General features: G+C 67.1%; 1 protein-coding gene across 1 annotated transcript; it reads right to left on the reverse strand.

The window, feature by feature from the left end:
- Positions 1–1,588: 1,588 nt before the first annotated feature.
- AATK (apoptosis associated tyrosine kinase) lies at positions 1,589–21,919 on the reverse strand. Its single transcript, XM_062010455.1, is given in 15 exon segments — positions 1,589–2,458; positions 2,622–2,733; positions 2,735–2,832; positions 2,916–3,066; positions 3,161–6,296; positions 6,394–6,543; positions 6,918–7,039; positions 7,879–7,963; positions 8,566–8,699; positions 8,861–8,948; positions 9,372–9,490; positions 9,596–9,675; positions 10,436–10,577; positions 11,647–11,780; positions 21,838–21,919. Coding segments are annotated over 15 exon segments (4,662 nt in total). The 3' UTR covers positions 1,589–2,429.
- Between the last annotated feature and the right edge of the window lie 148 nt (positions 21,920–22,067).

Here is a 22,067-nt window from a genome sequence, read left to right on the forward strand (position 1 = left end):
GTGGGAGAGGTCGGGGGGCTCACAGCATGGGGGAAAGGGGCAAGCCTGGGGTCCCCTTGGCCACCAGATCAGCATTATCCTCTTCCAGCCCCACACTGAGGTCTGTCGCCCACCCTGGACCCCCAGCAGCCTCCCCCCGGGTTTCTCTGCACCTCCGGCGCGGCGGCACCGGCACGATGGAGCCTGAGATCATTGCTTGTCGTTTTCTAAATGAGAACAAGATCATTTATAAAGCAATAAAATCTTCCCCCAGCGCTGCTGGGTGTTTTCCTCGGCTGGAGGCAGCTGCCTGCCCCGGGTGAGCGCCGGCACTGCCGCCGCGCCGTGCCGTGCCGTGCCGTGCCGGGCAATGAGCGGGGCTGCAAACGCCATCACGGATTGTAAAAACTTTATTGTTGGCCCGATGAAGTTTGACACACATGCTGGGAGCTGTATGGAAATCAGCACTGATTAAAAAATACAGCAGTTATGACCCGTATTGATAAAATAGACAATGTAATAATAGCCTTTCTATTAAAAAAAACTATCCAAGCCCCAGCTCTGGCCTCATGCTGCCCTCCAGAGGCAGGGACCTGGGGTGCCATAGACCAAACCCGGGCTGCTGAGGGGAGGGGGATGAGGGGTGGGGGGCCAGGAGCAGCACCCCACCATGCTGGGTGTCCAGCGAGAGTGGGGGACACCCAGGGAAGGGGTCAAGCGAACCCCCCTGCGATGCTGAGTGAGTCCCCTGCAATGCAGGGAGGGCGGTGGGGGGGAGTGTGGGGGCAGCAGGGTGGGTGCTGTGGGAAGGACACCCCTCACCCCCTCAAGTGCATCCCACTCCTGCAGCCCATCAGTGGCCCACAGCTGCACAGTGTAAGCCAAGAGCTTACACGAGTCAGGGGAGGGGCTGTGGGGGTGGGTGTTACAGCCACCTTGGAGCTTAAATAAAACCACTGGAATGAAACACTAATTGCCATCAGTGAGTTGGCAGCTGGGGGGTGGTAGGGGCAGGCACAGCTGCCCTGCATTTTGGGCTGATGCTGAGTTCCCCTCGGATCCTGGCTGTCTCTTCTTGGGGGAGTGCACAGCCCCTTCAGCCCCTCCAACAACCTGACTCACAAGAGGACCCCATCTGGGGACACAGCTCCAGGCTGGGCTGTCTGTGAAGGTAGGTGAGTTTAAACACATGAGTGTCCAGCACCAGGCTGGGCACCACGGTGCTGTGCTGGGTCAGGATGGGCACTGTGGGGAGCAGAACACCCCAGCACCAGCCCCATCCCACAGGGCTGCGTGTACACATGTGTGTCTGTCCACACACAGAGGGACAGCAGGATGGGTTGGGGGGGATTATGAGGGGCTGGGAGGAATTGCAGGGTCGGGGGGGGAATGTCTCACCTCAGGGTTTGGTCTATAGACCCCAAAGGAACCAGCCCTGATTGCAAGGTTTCGCTCAGCTCCGCTTACTTCCATTGCCCTCTGGAAGCTGGAATTGCACAATTATCCTAAGCCTCAAATGAATTAAAAAACCCAAAAACAACCAAACTAAAAATGAACAAAGAACTGTGAGCCCCTTCCCCATCCCCCCAGTCCCCCCAGTCCTCCCCTCCCCGCCTCGTTACGTCTCTTTGGCAGCAATAACTTAAAATCACATCCACATGGGTTCAGTCAACAGCAAGTTTTGTTTTTTGGGGCAGGAGGAGGGGTGGGGTTTTTTTTTTAATCCTTTCCTTTAAATACAAAAATAGTTGGGGCAGCAGGTCCTGGGGAGGGGCCACCCTGTGGGGGGCAGCCTGGACCACCCCCCCTCCAGCCCTCTCCTGCTGCAGTGGGGCAAGGGGTCCTGCCAGCCCTGGGAGGGGTCTCTCAGCGTGGGTTGCTCCCTAAAAAAGCAATGAGGGGGTGCTCCCCAGCCCCCCCAAGCCGTGCTGCCCAGCGCGGGGTCCCAGGCACGGTGAGTGGGTGCACTCGGGGCAACAGCACACAGCGGCAGCAGCTGGCTGCCCCTCGCTGGGGGATGCCATGGAGGGGGCTGTGGGGCGGCCAAGCCACTGTGTGGGGCCACCGGCAGTGAGGTGCGAGGCCAAGGGCACGGCCCGGGGAGGGGGATGCTCGGGGACAAACACCGGCTCAGGGAGCACAAGTGGGAAGAAGCCAAGGGGGAGGGAGGGGGAATGTCACGGGGGGACACAGCAAGTGTTAGCTAGGGCAGGACATTACCCTGTAAATGCTATAATTTATATATATATATATGTCTCTATATATATATATATGTGTCTGTTTGTACACGCACACACAGCCACCCGCACGCACCCACCGCCTGGCCCCGCTCCCCCGGCAGCGGCTGAACCGGCTCCTTCCGAGAGAAAATGTGCCTAAAACCCGTGAGAGTCCGGCGCAGGAGCCCCCGGGTCCCGCTGCCGGCCCCGCCGAGCCCGACGTGCCGCTGCTCACTCCCGGTCACCGTCCTCGCTGCTGCCTGCAACGAGCAGAGAGGCAGCGTCAGGGGCCGCCGCCGCTGCCCCGGGACGGGAGGGCAGGACCGACCCTCCCCCGGGGCGGGGGGTGGCACAGGGACACGGTGTCCCCCACCTCCCCCGCTCCCACGACACAGCTGCCCGCCGGGACCCCCCGCAACTCACCTCCTACGGAGTCCATGTCCGAGTCGGAGACGTGGGTGATGGAGAAGCGGGACACCGGGGCGGGCGACACCGTGAAGCGGGAGAACTGGATGGGCAGCACCTGCTTCTGCGCCCGGCACCAGCGCGGCCACGGCCGGGCCGGGCTCTGCCACCGTCAGCAGCGGCTTCACCGGCATCAGCGGAAAGTCGTCGTCCCACTCGAAGCCGCCGCCTGCGACACGGAGGGAAAGGTGGGGAGCTCAGCCCATGTGGGGGTTCCCCCAGCCCACCACGCTCCCCGCAACCCGCCCTTACTCTCTTCCGAGGCGTTGCCGTCCGAGGAGTCGTCGGAGGCGCCGAGCCTGTCCGCCGGGCTCGGGGGGCTGCGGGCGGCGGGGGGCTGCCCCGACGGCGGCTGAGGGGGCTCCGGGAAGCTCTGCTCCGCCAGCTCCCGCGTGGGGCTCTCCTGTGCGGGGGGAGACAGGCGGGAAGGGCCCCTGGCTGGACACACGTCTGAGGATGGGACCCGAAAGCGCTCCTCCCACCCCACGGCCGCCCACCTGGTCAAAGAGGTAGATGGTAACGTCGTCGTAGAAGGACACGGCCTTCTTCTTGCGCTCCAGGTCCTCGCAGAAGGATTCCGAGAGCAGGCTGGGCATCTTGAGGAGGCTGCGGAGGTTCCTGCCGCTCTGGCTCTCGGCCACCACGATGGGCACGGCCGCCGGCTCCTCCTCGCTCTCCTCGCTTTGCTCCTGGATGTTGTAGCAGCACAGCTCCTCGTCAGACTCGTCGCTGTCCTCCGTGTCCTCCTCCTCCTCCTCCGGCTCCTCGCGGTGCTCGGGAGCGGGTGGCCGCGGCTCCCGGGCGGACGGGAGTGGGGAGAGGCCTGGCGGTGACTGGCCCCCCGGTAGCAGCGTGCCGGGACCCCCCGGCGCATCGCCCACCCCAGTCCCCTCCAGAGGCAGCCCCGCTTCCCCAAGCCCTGGCACAGTCTGTTTGCCCCCAGCCACGGCTGCCCCGGGCCCAGGGATGCCCTCGGGCACGCAGGTCCCTCCAGCAGACGATGGCTCACCGGGGCTCACTGGCACCGGGGTCAGGAGGAAAGTCTTTGTCGGCGCAGCGCCCGGGGGACCGGCGTCTCCATCAGGGCATGGGGAGCTGCCCGGCACCAGCCCCGTGCCAGCAGGTCGCTGCTGGGTGCCAGGGGCCTGCCCCATGGGGGTGGCCGAGCTGCTCCCGGCTTCTGCCCCCTGCCAGTCCCCCACCACAAGCCCCAGCCCTGGCGTGGCCACCGCCACTGCAACACTGGGTGCTGCCGGGGGGCTGCCGGGCGCTCCCGGGGGGTGCAGCGGGTCCTCTCCCAGCCCAGGAGCTCGCCCTGGGTCCTGCTCAGGGGAATGGGGACTCTCCTCTGCCTCCGGAGTCCGGGACCCATCGCTGTCCTCCTCGTCCTTGGCGCCACGCTCGGCCTCAGCGTCGTAGTCGGAGAAATAGGCAGAGTCGCGGTAGGGGTTCTTCTCGGCAAGGCTGTGCAGGTCGGCCCCGAGGGAGGTGGAAGCCTCCTCCTCGCCCCCCGGCAGCCCCGGGGGTGGCTTCCCCAGCTGGCTGAAGGCCTCGGGTTCTCGGGGCTCGTGGGGCTCCTTGAGGACGAACTCGGGGGACTCGTTGTTCTCAGTGTCGTAGCCGCTGTCGAGGGCCTTGGGCTGCCCGGCGGGCGCGAAGGCGCTGGGGCTGAAAACCTCGCAGGAGCTGGCGGTGGAGGGGATGTCCAGCGACTCCAGCGAGTCCGGCGTCCCCACCTGCTTCTGCAGCGACTTGAACGCCGCGGCCGCCTCGCCCCGCTCCGGGTAATCCCCGGAGAAGTCGGTGAAGACTCCGGAGGTCAGTTCCGCCGTGTCCTCATCGCTCCCCTCATCCGTGCTGGGGAAGCTGCCACTCGAGACCGTCTTGTCCGGTGTCCGGTCGGCATCGCTGCTGGCACAAGCCCCGCTCTCAGCAGCAACCTCCCCGGGCACCTGCGCAGGCGCCTCAGAGGCCTCTGGTGCGGGCTGGGAGCCTTCAGTGCCGGGCTCTGTGGGGGGGCCAGGATTCGGGGTGGCAGTGCCAGCCATGGGGGTGGGCTCCCCTGGCTCCAGTGCAGCCACAGCGTGGGGCAGGGGGCTGCGAGCGGGGCTGCTCCCCTCCATGCTCTCATCCGGGTGGGCATCGTGCTGGGCCCCAGCTGCGGCTGGCGGGGCCGTGCCGGGGCCCCACGTCGTGCCGGGGCTGCCAGCCAGCGCTGCTGCCTGCGAGCAGCCGGAGGTTGATGAGTCACGGCTGTGCCAGGCCTGGCGCCGCGGGGAGGGCGAGCGGCATGGGGAGGAGGAGCCGTCGGCCATGCCGGGAGGCTGATCCTGCCGCGGGCGGCGGAAGTCATGTCCCGGTGGGGACCCCCCGAGCTGGGGCTGCCCACGTGGCACGGTGCCCAAGGGCTTGGCCATCAGCCCCCGGAAGGTGATCATGCGGCGGTAGCACCAGCTGTCGCTGGCCGGCAGCTCACAGGACGCGGGGCTGCCGCTGCCGATGTTGTTGTTGGAGGAGCTGTTGGAGGCCCAGGGATGCCCCTGAGCCGGGGGGGTCGCGTCCTGCGAGCGGGGGGCAGCGGACGGGCTGTCCTCGCCCAGCTCCACCGCCACGCAGTCTGGTCGGGCCGCACTCTGCCCCGGCAGCTGCCCGCTCGGTGAGGCTGCCTGCGGCTCCCCGTAGCCCCGCGGGCTGTAGGCACAGCTCACCGGCGGCGAGGCGCCCAGCGGGTCGCTGAAGATGCCAGGCTGGTAGCCAGGGACGGGCCAGTCCTCGCCGCCCGGCTGGTTGGGCTCCTCCTCCAGCAGGTAGCCGTGTGCCCCGTGGCTCGGGGACGGCTCGTAGCCCCGCAGCTCCTGCCCCGGGCAGGGGTAGGGGTAGTACTCGGCGCACTCCCAGGAGCCCTCTCCCGCCGGCGCGTGGCCCAGCAGCGGCTCCATGCTGAGGGAGACGGTGGGGCTGCTGTCAGAGTCGTAGGCGCTGCCGCCGCGGGCCCCCTGGGCTCTCCAGCAGGCGGGGGGCTGCGGGGACCCCCGCTCGCCCGCGGGGCTGTAGGAGCACATGGCATAGTCCAGCTCGGCGCCGCCCTCGCCGGGACCCTCGATGCGGATGTAGTACTCGCTGCCCAGCGAGGGGCTGTGGGCCCCCAGGATGGGCACCACGCCGGGCGCGGGCAGCCCGGGGCAGCCCGGTGGCTTGCACTCGTAGCAGGAGGGCGAGACCCCCAGGCTGAGGTGACCCGCCGTGGTGGCTGGGTAGTAGAGGTCGTGGTAGCGGGCAGCGCTGCTGGGGCTCAGGGAGCCCAGGGGCGCCTGGAAGTGCTCGGTCTTGGTGTGCTCCCACTTGTACTCGAAGTTGAGGCCGTGGCTGGTCTCCATGACCGTGAGGATGTCGTCCCCGTCCGAGGGGAAGCCGTCGGCCGAGAACTGCTCCAGCAGCGGGAAGGACGAGAGCTCGGGGACATGGTGGCTGGCGCTGGCGTTGCCGTTGGGCTTCATGGAGTTCCAGCGCTTCTCGAAGTCCTCCTCGGCTTCCGTCGCCCCTTTGGCGCACAGGTAGGAGAGCAGGAGATGCACCTCCTCTGCCGTCGGCCGCTGCTCCGGCTGCAGCCAGCAGAACTGCATCACCTCGTACCTGCGGGGAGCCAGGGTCAGCGCCAGCCCCCTGCCCGCAGGAGGACGGGGCAGGGCAAGGGGCGGGACCTGGCCATGGCCTGGCCTCGGGTCCTCACCAGCGCTCAGCCAGGGAGAGCTTCAGCTGGGGCTTGGGCAGCTTGAGCTGCTGCTCCTTGATGGCGTAGGCGAGCACTTGCCGGTCAGAGTAGTGGTCGTAGGGCTGGCTCCCCAGCTCAAACAGCTCCCAGATGGTGACACCCAGTGACCTGCAGGCAGGGTGGGATGCTGAGGGCATGGGGAGACCCTGCGGCCCCCAAAACAACTCACCCTGCGGCCCCCAAAACAACTCACCCTGTGGCCCCCAAAACAACCCACCCTGCGGCCCCCAAAACAACTCACCCTGTGGCCCTCAAAATAACCCACCCTGCAGCCCCCAAAACAACTCACCCTGTGGCCCTCAAAATAACCCACCCTGCAGCCCCCAAAACAACCCACCCTGTGGTCCCCAAAACAACCCACCCTGCAACCCCCAAAACAACCCACCCTGCCGCGTTCCCCCTGAGGCGTCCCCTTGTGCCAGCCGCCTCCCTCTGAACCCCGCAGCAGCAGCAGCCCCCCGCGACCCCCAGACCCCGCTCACCAGACGTTGCTGGCCTTGGTCTGGTCCACGATGAGCAGGTTGCCGTGCACCTCGTCGATGAGCTCGGGCGCGATCCAGCGCAGGGGCACCCACAGCTGATCGGCCGTCACGAAGTAGTCGTCCTGCCAAGTGTGTAGGGTCAGTACGAGAAGAGAACGTCAAACCTACATGTCAGGGACCAGCCACACCGCCACGAGAGCTGCCCCCAGCCCCAGTCCCCATGGCAGAATCCCCCAGTGCTGGGGGCTGGCAGGGCCCTGCAGAGCTGCTGCAGCCCCAGCCCCTGCTCCAGCAGCTTCCCCTGGCTCAGGGTGCACAGGAACGTGTCCAGGTGTGGTTGGAAACTACCCAAGAAGGAGCCTCCACACCCTCCCTGGGCAGCCTGGGCCAGGGCTCACCTCAGCACCAAAGGAGTTTTTCCTGCTGTGCCAGCATGATCCCCTTGTTGTGTGTCTGCTCCCTCCACCCCAGCCCTGTTCTCCACTCCTCCTGTTATCCTTTCTGCCTCCCAGCACATCCTTCCTCCCTCTGCCTGCTCCCCGCTTCTCTATCCTGATATCCTGAGCCTCTTCCAGCCCCACAGCCTCCTCCAGCCACCCCCTCTCCCCAGCCCCAGCCTGGTGAGCTCAGGAGCTGTGGGCAGCCAGGAGCAGGCAGGACAGATGGACAGCCCCAGGCTGCTGTGCCGGCAGCTGCAGAGGTTTTGTGGCTCAGAAGGACAAGTCTGGGGGGCAGCCTGTTGCAGGGGCACAGCGAGTCCCTCCCAGGGTGGTGTGTGGCACAATGTGCCCTCCCTCTCCAACACAGCAAAGTCCAGCGGGCTGCTGTTTGCCCCCAGTAACAAGTCCCTCAAGTCCAGGCGGGTAGGGATAGGTGAGGGGGACGCTTCTGTGCCTGTGAGTGTTTGGGGGGGTCACAGCATGCAGCCCCCAGCCCCCTCAGTCCCCCAGAGCAGCCTTACTTTGTACTTGCAGTGCGAGAGCCCGTAGTCCCCGATCTTGACGGTGAGGTCGGCGGTGAGCAGGCAGTTCCGCAGGGCCAGGTCGCTGCCAAGCAAAGCCCGGCGCTGTCACCACCACCGCGGGGGTCAGGAGGGCACCCACCGCACAGGGGGTGAGGGTCTGTGCCCAGGGACCCCCCCGGGGCGGCGCTGGGAGCGGGCTGGCTGCCGAGCCGTGGATGTGCCGATACCCAGCCGGCAGATGCACAGCAGGAATGTGCCGGCTGCGCCTCGGCCGCGCGTCCGGCCGTCACGCGCTGAGCCCGGCAGAACGCGGCTGGCCCGGGGCAACGGCAGCGCTGGCACAGGGCCGGGCTCCCGGGCAGCTGCTCCAGCCCCGAGAGGGTCACACAGATGGGACACACGCGAGGAGGCCTGAGGGATCCCCCCTCCCCAGAGCCCCCCCCCAGCCACGGCACAGGGCACCCGCAGAGCCTGGCGCAGGGGGGTCCGGTGGTTCCTGACGGCAGCGCTACCCCCTCCTCAACAAAATCACTGATGCTGGAGTCTCCATCTGCAACTCACTCAGCACCAGGATATTGTTGGGCAGGAGGAGCAGCGGCGGGGTAGGAACGCCGGCGTCCTGGGGAACCCCACGGGCACACCCTGGCATTGCCCCCCAGCCCCCCGGGTGCCAGGACAGCCTACCTGTGGATGTAGTTGTTCCTGTGCAGGTGCAGCACGCCGCAGGCCACCTCACACGCCATCCTCTGCAGCGTCAGCGGGTCCGGCGGCATGGCCTCAGCCCCGCGGCAGCTCCGTAGGTACCCCTTCAGGTCACCCTGCGGGGCAGAGCCACCGTCACTGCCCTGGCACTCGGCTCACCGCGCCTCAGCCATGCCCAGGAGGCCACTGCCGTGCCCCCTGCCCTGCCTGCCATCCCCTCTGCCGTACCAGGGTATTGGGGAGGGGGTCGGGACGCGGGGGGACCCGTGGGACTCACCAGCGGGCAGAACTCCATCACCAGCAGGTACGGGGTGACCTCGGCGCACTGAGCCAGGCACTGCAGCAGGTTGGTGTGCTGGAGGGCCCTGTGCAGGGCAGAGCAACGGGAGAACGTTGACACCGTGCTGGCTGGGACGGCGGCAGCCCCCCGCGGAACCATCTCCCTGCCTCCTGCGCGGGGGCTGCCGGGAGCACCGGCAGTGGGTACCAGCACGTCCCAGCGCCCCGGGACACACCACAAAGGGACGTTTGTTCAGCTCTGCTGGGACAGGGAATAGCTCCACACACCCTCCCCAGCCCTGCTCTGCCCATGACCTCACCACAGCCCACGGCACCAGCCCGTGTCCTGCCGCAATGAGCCTCAGGGAGATGGGGCCAGGAGGGAGCGGTGCTGGGCTCAGAGGCAAGGGGCAGCTAGGGTTCGTGGGGGAGCAGCAGCACCCAGCAGCATCCCCTCTCCTGGCTGTGCCCCATGCAGCAGAGACGCCGCAGAGGCACCACGGACGTACCTGTAGGGCTGCGCTTCCTCCAGGAACTGCATCTGGTCCTGCACGCTGGCACTCGCCTTCAGCTCCTTCACCACCACCTGCGTGCTGCTGATGCCTGAGTTCACCTCCCCCAGGAACACCTAGGGCGAGGGACAGGCTCATCCTCACCGTGCACCCCCTCCTCACCCCAAACCCCATCTCACACAGCCCCGTGTCCCACAGGGCGTCCCGGCCCCTCCGCTCACCTTGCCAAACCAGCCGTGCCCAATCTCCTTCAGGTAGAGCAGGCTCTGCCGCCCCAGGTCTGCTGACTTGAGGAGCTGCACTGTAACAGAGCACATCCAGATGCCCGCTGCTCCTGGCCCAGCTCCACCATCCCCACCGTGCCACCCGCTGCCAGGCCCCGCATCGTCCCGGGGGGCGCCGGGGCAGCCCCCCCAGCAGCCATCTCCGAGCTCCCTGCAGCCACGGCATCCTCCTGGCCAGGCATCCGGGGGACACGGGGCGCAGGTGGCCCCAGATGGTGTGGCAGTGGCCAGCTGGCTCCCTGCCTCTTCTCCTCCCCAGAGACAGCGAAGCCGAGAAGCCGAGCCCAGTGGGAGCTCTGGCATTTAGCCCCTTTCTGGCCTCCCTCCCCCGGTGCAGGTCCTGCCCCCCGGGCACCCATGCCAAGGGCAGGCAGCAATGGGGCCATTGTTGGGCTGCGCCGCCCCGTCACTGCTGCCATGCGCTGGGGGGGGAGGGGGCTGCACACAGGCACCCCACACATTCCTCTCCCACTCCTGGGCTTGTTTATGTGAGACCAGGGCTCAACAGGGCACAGTTTGGGGTGCCCATGTCCCAATCCACCCCGGCAAGCTGTGTCTCACTGCTCTGGGCTGGTGCCACGTTGGTGACAGGTCCCTGGGTCCCCACACACAGGGACAGTGGCAACTCCCCCAGGGACAGCACATCCCATCCCCTGCCCAGGAGCTGCTCCTGCCATCCCTCCTTAGCAGGGGAGACCCTCCATCCCTACCCCACTGCCCCCTCCCAACAGCTCAGGGGTCCCACAAGGACCATCACCCGCCCCCGCCCCGGCTTACCTGAGCGTCCTGGCTGCTTGGCCATGGGCAGCGAGACCTTGGTGAGGGGCAGCACGTAGACCTCGGGGCCATGCTGGGGGGTGGGCGAGCCCTGGGCCGAGAGCTCCGTCACGTAGTCGTCCCCCTCGGCATTCTCAAACTCCTGGGTCGGGGGGTGTGCGGGGAGGGGGGGACACACACCGAGCACAGACAACTGACCCTGCGGGTTCCCCTCTGCCCACCGCCCCCACAGCGACCCCCAAATCACACCCTCCCACCAGACCCCCCCTCCCTCCTCCACAGCCCCGGGGTCGGCACCCACCGCCCCATCCCGTTACCTGGCTGTGCCTCCTGGCCGGCCCCCGGCTGCCGAAAGCCGCCCGGGCGAGCAGGCAGGCGATGGTGAGCATCGCGGCGTGCCCAGCCCTGCCTCATGGTGCTGCCACGCACCACGACTGGCGAGGGCCAGCCGGGGCCCTGAGCCCCTATATAGCCGCGGCGGGGGCATGAGGGGGCACATTGTTCCCCCCCAGCTCGGCGAGGTGCTCCGGCCGGTGTGGGACGGTTACACAACAGCGCAGCGTGTCCCGTCCCGTCCTGCCCCGTCCCCTCCAGCCTGACCCCCCTCCCGCCGCGGGCGTCACAAGCCTCCACAAAAATCCCAGCAATTAGGGAAAAAACGGTTTCTCGGCACATTCTGTGCCTGTGAGGTCAGGGTTGCCTCCCACCCCGGGGGCGTGCGGGTGCGACCGCCGCAGCCCTTAACCGTGCCGTGGCCTGGCCCCGCTCACAGCTGCGAGAGCAATGGGTCAGGATACGGCCCGCAGTGATGCTGAGCACCACAGCATCCAGGCTGTGTAGAGCACGGAGCCTAATGGGTCAGGATATGGCTCCCAGCGATGCTGAGCCCCACGGCAATCGTGCTCTGCAGAGCAGGGAGTTTGGCCAGGTCAGGATTTGACCCCCCGTGATGCTGAGCCGCACAGCATCCAAGTTTTGTGCAGAGTGCGAATCCTGGCTAGGTCAGGATACGGCCCTCAGCGGTGCTGAGCCTTGGCAGGCAGCGGGGCTGAGCTCTCCCTAAGCAACGCTACCCAGAGCCGGGACACATCCTGCATCGGCGCTGGGGTGGGCGGGGATCCTGCACCGGGACCCTCCGGGCACCTCGTTCCCTCCCCCCGGTCCCAGCGCGAGCCCGGCCCGCGGAGACCCCCGTCCCGCCCCCCGCTCACCTTGAAGCCGATGTCGCCCTTCTTGCAGCACAGACACGCCAACATGAGGAAGATGAAGGTGAAGAGCCCCGAGAAGGAAACGGCCACGACGGCGAGCGAGGAGGACCAGGAGAGCTCGCTAAGGGGGGTGCCGTCTGCGGGGACAGGAGGGGCGCGGGGGGGCACCGGAGCAGGATGAGGCAGTGCCCGGGGGGGTCCTGCCCGGGTCCCAGCACCACTGTGCCCCCTTTGCTGGCTCAGCTCGTGGCCAGGATGGAGGGGGGCAATGCCCAGGAGACACCCTGGTGCCATCCTGCACACAGCAGCATGGGGCACAGTCCCTGTGGGTCCTGGGTGGCAGTGACACCCCGCAGAGAGGGGCTGCACAGGCTCAGGGGTCTCAGACAGCCCCCCCAGCCCTGGAGCGCAGCTGCAGCCGTGTGGCACATGGGACAGTGACCTGAGGCTGGATGGATGCTGTGTACACAGCACCAGTTCCTGTCCTGTCCCTGCAGCTCTGAGATCTCCCCGGGGGAAGGGTCTGCCAGAGACCTGCCATGACACCAGGACCTCCCAGGCCTGGCACAGGCTCTGCCCTGCTCCTGCTGTCACCAGCAGCTCCTGCCGCTGACCCTGCACCGACTGCAGGCCAGCAGGCACGGGGATGGGCACAGGATGCTCTGGCCCGGCACAGCACCTCCAGGCACAGCCCCGATGGCACCCACTGCCCCGCTGCAGCCTCTGCCACGGTCGTGTGTCCCCTTGGAGAGCGTGGCAGTGGCACAGTGGCAGTGGCAGCAGTGGCCCAGCTGCCAGACCCCACTGACTGCAGCTGCCACAGCACCATCCTGCCCAGAGCCACCCCAACAACCAGCACGGTTGTGGCAGGAGGAAGACAGAAGGTCACGGTGCTGCCAGGGACCCACACACAGCCCCACAGTGCCTGGCACGGTGCCCTCCCCACGAGACATTGGGGCTGGGACCCCAAACCCACAGCCCTGCTCCCAGCCCAAAGCCTCATCTGGTAGCACAGTCCCTCCCTGGCTGACCCAGACGATGCTGAGCCCCTCAGGGATGCTCATGGTGCTCACACAGACCACGGAGCACGGCCCCATCACCAGTCCCACGCCACAGCCACGCTGCCCCTCTGCTGCCACGGTGCCAGGGCTCGAGGCCGTGCTGCCGGCTCCTGGCTGTGCCCCCGTTCCTGTACGTGTCCTTGAGAAAGGCACCTGAAGGGCACAGAGGGTCTGGGGAAGCTCCCGCTGCCCCAGTGGGATCCTGCAGCTCCCGGCAGCCCCCAGGCACTGCCTGGCACCATGTGGGCACGGAGCACCCCGGCTCCTGGCACAGCAGTGAGCAGAGGCACCAGTCCCCCGTGCTTGGGTACAGCCTGGGCCACACCAAACTCACTGCTGGTGCTTGCAAAGGAGCCCAAGAGCCATGTTCTCCGGAGCTGGGAGGAGCTGGGGGTGGCGTTCCCCCTCCTTTCAGCCGGTTTCCATGGTGAACACACTTTGTACCGCGAATGTCACCATTTTCCCTGGATAGTGGGACAGCAAGAGAGAAAATGACTCACTGCAAAGCGCCTTTTGAACGCCGATGGGGAGCAGAGCAGGCGACAGGAGCCTTTCCAGCGGGGACCCTGAGCTGAGCCGGCCCCTAGACACAACCCCCAGCTGCAGCCTCTCCAAAGACACAGCCCCGTGAGGTCAGCCCCGTCCTGCCTCAGTTTCCCCACCTGCACAAGCCACAAGCAGCCCAGCCTGGGCAGGGGGCTGTGCTGGTGCAGCAGCATCCCCATCGCCGCCTCCCACCGCCACCGTCACCATCCGGCTGCCCGGGCAAGCACAGGCCTTCGGTATGGAAACGTGGCATCACTTCAGAGGCCAAACGCTCCCAAAACCAGGTCAGATGCACCTGCAGCAGCAGCTGCCACGGCACCAGAGTGTGGGGAGCACAGGGGCATGAGGAGCAAGATAAGCTGGTGCCCACAGCATGCTGCACCCCATGGTGCAGCTCTGCACCCCGCTCTCCCAGGAGCAGGGTCCCCTGGCACCAGAGCCACATCCTCCTCTGGTTCTGTGGTGCCAACCCTGAGCTGCTCCTGGCAGCCTGCTCAGGCACCCACCTGCCACCACAGCCCCTGGGTCAAGGCCAGAGCGCTCCAGCCACAGCTCTGCATCTCTTCCCCCCCAAAACCAGTGGCGCAGAGAACGGCCAGTTCGGTGCATGCCCCAGGCTGCAGTTACTGCTGCATCCCTCAGCCCGTCCCCAGCACCCAGGGCCAGCGTGGGCCAGTGCAGCAGACCCAGGATGTGCTGGCAGCTGCCCACAAGCCAGGACATCGACCCTCACCCTGGGCAGCCCTGTGGGGAGAGGACAGGCAGGAGGGTGCTCTGGCAGCAGCAGCATGGCCCCAGCTGCAGGCCCAGGGGCACCTGCCCCAGCCCCGGTGAGTGGGAGCAGAACTGGGGGTGCTGGGTGCAGCGGGGAGCAGGAGGATGCAGTGGCGAGCAGAGGGGTGCAGGAGGATGCAGTGGCGAGCAGAGGGGTGCAGGAGGATGCAGTGGCGAGCAGAGGGGTGCAGGAGGATGCAGTGGCGAGCAGAGGGGTGCAGTGGGGTGTGGTGGGATGCAGCAGGAAGCAGCGAGGTGTGAGGGGATGCAGCAGGGAGCAGGAGGGTGCAGGGGGATGCAGAAGGGTGCAGGGGGATGCAGTGGGATGCAGCAGGGTGCAGTGGGGCGTGGTGGGGTGCAGTGGGATGCAGCAGGATGCAGTGAGGTGCAGCGGGGTGCAGTGGGGTGCAGCGAGGCATGCCCTGCCTTCCCAGCCCACGGAGCTGCTGCCATGCCCCCACAGCAGGCCGAGCCCTGCCTGTCCCCCAGCCTGTGGCATCGCCCAGCCAGCCCAGGGCGCAGCCCGGAACGCCACACGGGACAGGGCTGAGGGGGCCCCGGGCGCAGGGTCCCGGCCCTGCAGCGCGACGCCACGGCCCGCGGCGCAGCCCCGGCTCCGGCAGCGGAGCGCGGCCCTCCCGGTGCCTTTGCTGACTCACGTTCGCCGGGCGCCGGCGGGCGCCTGGCCGGCCATGGCACGCTGCCGCCGGCCGCTCTGCGGGCTCTGCGCGCTGCTGCGGCCGCCGCTCGTCTCTCCCCGGCGGAGAGCGGAGCTGAGCGCGGCCAGCGGCGGCTGACGTGTGCGGAAGGGACGAGCCAGGGGCTCCCGCGGAGCCCGGCGGCGGCTCAGGGCTCCCAGCCCCCGGGAGAAGCCGTCGTGCCGCGCCAGTGCCCCCCAGCTCCTGCCCACCCCGCCGGGTGAGGGCCGGGCTGCCCGGCGCCCTCCGACCAGGCAGAGCAGACGCGGTAGCTCCGAGGCAGAGAGCTGTGGGGTGCAGGGCACAGCACGCTGTGACACCCCGCCCCCCCAGCTTGGCCTCTTGCTGAGGGACCGCTGCACCCCATGTCCCGTGCCTCAGTTTCCCCAGTTGTAACTCACAGAGCGTGGCTGTGCCCGGGGCTGCAGAGTGGGGTGAGGGCTCACAGGGCCATCCAGGAGGCAACGGGATGCTCCATCCAGGAACACGGGCTGCACATCTCCCCTCCCTCACCACGGCTCCCACCAGGAACCTGCTGGCTCTGCACTCCTGGCTGCAGCCGCCTGGGACAGGTTGCAGCACCCTGCAACAAGTCCCCAGTGGGGAGAGGATGGATTCGGGCTGGGAGTGGGACAGGATTCAGACAGGGTGCAGGGCAGGATTTGGGCAAGAAATGGGTCAGGATTTGGGCAGGGAACGGAGCAGGACTGGAGTAAGATCCGAACACAGGGGCGCCATTGGCACCTCCAGCCACAGCCCCTGTGCTGTCCCGGCACGGGCACAGCCCCGGTGGCGCATCGAGCCCCGGGTCCACGGGCAGCTTCCAGGAAAGCGATTTTCCAGCCCAGAGACACTCACTCTGCTCACTCACATGCATCCAGGCAGCAAGAAACCAGCCGCTGCCATTTAGCACACGAGGCTGAGGCAGCTCCTCACAGCCTGTTGGCCGCCCCGGAGGGAAACTGAGGCACGGGGAGACCAGGCAGCAGGGAGGGAAAGATCCCTGAGCCCAGATCCCTCCTGCCACAAAAGCAGGGTTGGGACTGGCACTACCCACCAGTGCCATGCCAGAGCCTGGCACGGAGCTGGTACCAGTAGCATCCTCCACCGAGACAGCGTAGGAACCCCCAAAACCAAGGCAGGAGGACGCAGCACCCCGTGTGCCCCAGCCCCAGACACCTCCTCCCACCAGAAGCAGCCCTTTGGGCACCGTCTCTGGTGATTAATGGACGGGTTCGTTTTCAATGCGAGGCACACCCTGGTAATCTGCTCTCCTTACGCACCCTTTCGTGTGGGCTCACTTAAGCAACACAGAAGTATTTGAACAGGCTTGATTCTCGCCTCTTAATTCTGGTTTTATCATCTCGGGATGAATTAGCAGCAAAAAAAAAATTACAGTAATTAGATGGAAAACAAAATCAGATCATCCATCACTTTGTAACGTGCTGAAATAAAAACGAGGAGTGTGCTAAGCGCAGGCCAAGCCACATCATTGTTGTGCACACAGCAAGCGTGGCAGCCTGATGAGAACCAAAAAAGCCAGCTCCCCCCCGAGCTGTAGCTGCTGCAGAGCTGCTCCCCGCCGACGCAGCCCGACTGCCGGCAACTTTCTCCATTTTCTGAGGAGATCATTGTAGATGAAGCAGCAAAGCAAGAGCCGGCCGATCTTTTCAAACAAATGCTCTGGCTTAGTCTTTTAAACGGGGTCTGAATCGGGGGCTGCTGAGCCTCCCGCGCCGGGGGATGCTGTCCCGGGAGCCGGGGGATGATGTCCCGGGCGCCGGGGGATGCTGTCGCGGGAGCCGGGGGATGCTGCCCCGGGCGCCGGGGGATGCTGCCGCGGGAGCCGGGGAGCCACCACGGTCCCCAGTACCCGGGGAGCGGCCGCTCCTCCGCGGGCCCACGGCGGGAGCAGTGCGGGGAGCAGTGTCGGGAGCCGGGAGAAGCGCGGGGGGCAGTGCCGGGAGCGATGCGGGATCGGTGCGGGACCGGTGCCGGGAGCCGGGGATGCCCACGAGCACCGGCCGAGACGAGGCTGGGGCCAAGCGGCAGAGCAGCCTTTACGTAAGCGCAGGAGCGCGGCAGCTCGAGCGGGGCAGCCTATTTTTATCAGAAATGCGTTATGAAACGAGGAGCTTTGGCTCCGAAGCGCAGCGCCGGAGGAGCGGGGGATGCTCCGCAGGGCCGGCACAAAAGCGGGCATGGGCGCTGTGCCCCCGGCGCAGGGCAGCCCTCCTCACTGACAGCAGCCTCCAGCTCCCCGGGGCTTCCCCTCACGCCTGCCCGCACCTCAGAGCCACGCGGTGCCGGAGGATCGCCGAGCTCTCGGCCGCAGCCGCGGGCACAGCCCCGGGTGCCCAGACATCGGCCGGGTGCAGCGGTGTGGAGGGGAACCCAGCGCCTGGCGGGGCCCAGCGCAGCTGCCTGCAGAGAGGGAGGTGGCCAGAGCCATCCCAAACCACAGTGGCCAGCCCCAGCCCGAGCAGCAGCGTGTGCTGAGGGACCTGCCAGGTACAGTGTCCAGTCTGTGCTGGACTGCCAGAGCTGTTAAACCAGGGGGGAATGGGGGAGACCCTCACTCCCAGGCAGCCATCAGGGACGGGTGCAGCCCCACGAGGCCGGCACAGCCCAGAGCCCAGCTGCCCCAGCCCAAGGCATGGCCAGGAGTGGGGCTCAGCATCACAGACACTCGGGCACAAACCGGGAGGATGCTCAGCACCAGCCAGCACAGCAGCCCTCTGCTCTACACGTGCTCTCACCAGCCCCACAGCACCTAAATCCCCCATCACCCACGTGCATCACCACACACACAGACTGGGGACCCCAGAAGGAACCCGGCTGTGCCCCAGTGATGGCGCTGGGGACAACCCGAGGGCTCCCAGAGGCTGCGGAGCGAGAGAGGGCCAGGAGCAGCACCCAACCTCACGGGCATCTTGGGAAGACAAAGGGCCACCAGGGCCAATGTGGCAGCCCAGCAGAGGGACATCCCAGCACAGCCAGGCACAGGGCAGGGCCAGGCTGTGCCCAGCCAGGCACAGGGCAGTGCTGCTTCATTTACTGCATTTGCCTACACTGGAATTTTCCTTTGCTCCAGTAATTAAAACAAACCGTTTGAGCAGGGCTCTGGCACCGGCTGCGGGGGAGGACGGCGGCACGGGGGAAGGGATGGGAAGTGAGACCTCTCAATGCTCACTGCCTTCCTCCTGGGCTGGGGGCCGGCGGCTCTGCAGGAAATCCTGACCCTGCTCCCCTTCCTGGGGCTGAGCCCTCCCCGTCCCACCAGCTCCACGTCCTCTCAGGCCCTCGTCCAGCCCCAAGCACCACTGGCAGCCCTGAACCAGCTCTGCTGCACCCCGAGACGCTCCCTGCTCCCTGTGTCCTGGCCCTTGGGCCGTACGCAGCTGCTGGCAAACGATCTTACGCCCCAAGACACCGTGCAGCACACTCTGCTGCTGCTGCCCCAGGCTGGCAGGGGGATTAATGCCCACAGGAGATTTACTTTCCTGCCACTGAGCCCACTGAGTCAGCACAGCTCAGCTCCTCTCTGTGCCAGCACGTCACCCTCCAGCCCTCCCCAGGGCTACCCCAGCTTGCTGCCCTGCACCGTGTCCCCACAGGGTCCTGCCAGCTCAGCCCACCCCAACGGGCAAAGCCCTGTGCCAGGGCATTCACCAAGGCAGGAGCTGCCAGAGAGGAGCATGAGCTGTGGGGCATGGCTGGGGTCTCCCTCCTTTGGGCAGCCAAATCAGGGCAGCACTGGCACAGGGGTGAAACAGGCTCAGCCATGGGATGAGAGCAGCACAACAGCCCCTTTGACCAGAGCAGCCAGGATTGAGCTGGCCCTCAGCTAAATGGAGACCCCCAGCTAAACACAGACCCCCAGCTAAACACAGCCCCCCGTGCCAGCAGGAGCACGCAGCGGTGCACACAGCTGGGCAGCACATTGGCAATGCCATGTCTCGCCCCAGGCTCGGGCTGAGGCACGGTGTGGCACGGTGGGGTGGGCACTGGGGCAGCACATGGTGCCCATGGGCAGCTCTGGCACAGGGCGTCCCATGGAGAGCTGGGAGCGCCGGGCAGGGAGCCCGTGAGTCACAGCCCGCTCCCTCCCCGGGAGCACAGAGCCCTTTCAACCCCAGCATATTAATTTCTGCTAATTGGCTTTGACAGGGATCCGTGTCACCCTGCAGAGGCCATCGCCCGTGTGCGTGGGGCAGGGAGCGGCAGGCGGAGAGCAGGAACCAAGGGAGAAGGGAGGAGCAAAGCGGCACCCCCCATCCTCCCTGGCAGCAGCAGCAGCCAGGTTGATGCCAGGGTGGGAGCCTGGGGGTGCCTGGGTCCCTCTAGGGCTGACAGGGCCCTTTGGGGTGCAGCAGCCCCTTTGCCACCACAGTCCCCCAGGCCCCTTCCCTTTCTCACGACAGGAGTGGACGGTGATGCTGGACACAGAGCACCAGCACTCACCAAGCTGTTGCTGCTATGTGGCCCTGGGCAGCAATGGCAGCATGTGCCAGCTGAGACTAAAAACACAGGGCTGGGGGCACCCCCTGCCCTCCCTCAGCCTCGATCCTCCATCATTTTGAGCCTCAGCACAGGCCTGCAACTTCGGCACACGATCCCCCCACACCAGGGTCCTGCAGTGACACCTCACCAGGGTAGCCAAAGGGAGGGGAAAAAGGGGAGGAAGAAAGAGGTGGGGGACAGGCAGAGGATGTTTCTGACAATTTCAAAACACACTCCTGGGGCTGAGACAGGGAAGTGGAGCCCAGGAGCAGGGAGGGCAGCTGGGGCAGGCGGGGAGGTCGGAGGGGAGCAGCCCTTTCCCTCAGCACAGCCCCTCATGTGCCTGACCTGCTGCCGTCGGCTTCCCCATGAGAGGCTGCGGCACCACTGACCCCAAAGCAAAGAGCTGCCCACGTGGGTGACACAGGGGACGTGGCACTTCTGCTGGTGTCTGCCAGCAGTGTCAGCTCATCTGGGCTGCCACAGGCCACGGTGCTTCCAGGGCACCCAAGTCCCACGGGAAGCTCAGGGGACGGGGGCTCGGGGCAGGCGCTGGGGCAGTGCCTCTCACCCCTGGGTCAGCCAGTGCTCTGACAGCAGCTCTGGCACTCCAGGCACCACTCAGCAGCAGCTCTGGGTCTGGCCTGCGATGGGCAACACAACAAGAACCACGAGGCCACAGGGCTGGGACCCCTCCCCAGAGCCACCAGCGCAGGGAGCAAATCCTTGAGCCACACACACCGGCACAGCCCGGTGTTGGCACATCCAACAGCCAAGGCAAGTGGCCAAGCCAAAACCAAGGTGAGGCTGGAGAATGGGCTGCTGTGGCACCTCCACCCGCAGGTGACACCGCTGTCACCATCCCCCACGGCACTGGCAGCTGCAGCTTTGCACCGTCCCTCTCTGGGGAACGTGGGGACATGAGGCTGAGCGTGTTTCTGCTCCCCTCAGCAGAGCCAGAGCCCCCAGGCCCAGCCCAGCCCCTGGCTGCGATGCCACCGTGCCCTGCAAAGCGCTTGCTCCTCTCCCACACCGGCACAAGCAAAGCCCAGGGACCCCAGGCTGGCACAGGCAGCCAGCGATGCCAAACGGTGCTACCAGAGCAACAAAACCGACAAAAGCCACGAAATGGAGAACAGGATTTGTGCCCTGCTTTGATTCCTCCCCGTGCCAGCGGCCGTGGGTGGCAGCGTATGGCACAGCCGAGCCCTGGGCCCGGGCGGCACAGCGACGGGAACCCGCTTGCAGGAGGAATCTGAGCTCAGACGTGCCCTGTAACCCCAGGGGCTGCTGGGGTTAGCACAGCAAATGGGGCACCTCAGGAAAAGCCAGGGAAAAACCACAGCAGAGGACAGGAACCATGGCTCCGTGCCCAGCGCTGCCCCATCTTAGATGCAAATCAAGAGGTTTCCTCCCGAGCAGAAATCAATAGGGAGTGGGGGGAGCTCGGGCGCTCTGGCATCGGGGATGTGGTTTTGGCGACTTCCAGCGTGGTTCATTTTTAAATCCCTCCACGGATCCGGAGTGCCCAGCCGCCAGCTGCAGGGCCGGGCGCGGGGCAGCGGCGCGCTGGGAGCCGCAGGGACCAGGGAGCCGGCTGCGAGGGATGCAGGAGCACCCTGGCACCAGCAGCCACAGCCGGAGCCTCCGTCAGCACCGAGCCCGGCGCGGGCAACGCTTCACGTCCCCGGCGGCGATGGAGGGGGCGACGGCAAGAGGCGCGGGAGCCGCGACACCGCAGCTCGTCTGACCGACCCTCACACGCGTTTTCCCCGCTTTGGTAAACAAAGGGCCGGTGCCGAGCTCACCGCCGGCCCCAGCCGACGTCTCCCGGGTCCCGGCACGGGGGGTTCCCTGTGCGGGTGCGACCCCCGCAGCGGGAGGGGTGCGGGGCGAGAGGCGGCTGCGGGCATCTGGCGGCCGAGGAGCGAGAGGCAGAGGAGAGGGGGAGGCTGCTGCTGCTGCTGCGGCAGCCCCAAAACACGCACACACAAAAGCCAGCCCCTGCTCTGCTCCCGCGGCTGCAGCATCTTCCTGCAGCTGCGACGCGGCCGAGGCCGTAACACGGCGTCTTACATAACAGCTCGCCCCCCAAAAACGGCCGCTCCCCGTCCCCGGCACCGCGCCGACACCCGCCGGCTCCCCCAGCCCAAGGGGCGACCCCCGGCCGGCGGCCGCGCAGCCCCCGGCACCGTCTTCCTCCCTCTCGTCATCACCATCACCCCCCTCGTTATTCCGCTCCAAGCCCGGCGATGCCCCCGGAGCCAGCGAAGCCCCCGCGGTTCCTCCGCACGCTCCGACCCCCGGGGACAAAACGCCGCCCGGCTGCGGCAGCGGCCCCGCGGCAGCAACCGGCGCGTCCCGGCGTGGCCGCTGCCCGAGCCCGGAGCCCCGTTGGCGGCGGCGGGGAGGGGGATGCTCCGCTCCCGGTGCGGGACGCTGAGCCCGCGGGGCTGCGGGGCCAGCGCGGGGGGCTGCCCGGGACGGACCCCCGAGGGCAGCGCGGGGGCTCGGCGCTGGGAGCGGCGGCGGGGAGCGGGTGGGAACGCGGCGGGCAGGGACCGGAGCGGCGGCTGCAGGTACCGGGCGGCCCCGGCTCTGCGGCAACTTACCGGGGTCGAAGTGGGAGCTGAAGGCGAGACTGGGGCTGAGGAAAGCGGCCGACATGGCAGCGGCGGCGGCGAAGCGGCCCATGGCGGGGCGGCGGCGGGAGCCTCACGGCCGCCGGCTGCCGCTGGCCCCGCGCTGGGCACGGCAGCGGCGGCGGCGGCGGCGGCGGCGGCGGCTCCTCCTCCATGGCGGCCGCCGCGGCCCCGCGCCCCGTGCCCCGGGGAGGGGCCGC

The sequence above is a fragment of the Colius striatus genome, chromosome 18 (genome assembly GCF_028858725.1).
Source record: "Colius striatus isolate bColStr4 chromosome 18, bColStr4.1.hap1, whole genome shotgun sequence".
Classification (NCBI taxonomy): domain Eukaryota; kingdom Metazoa; phylum Chordata; class Aves; order Coliiformes; family Coliidae; genus Colius; species Colius striatus.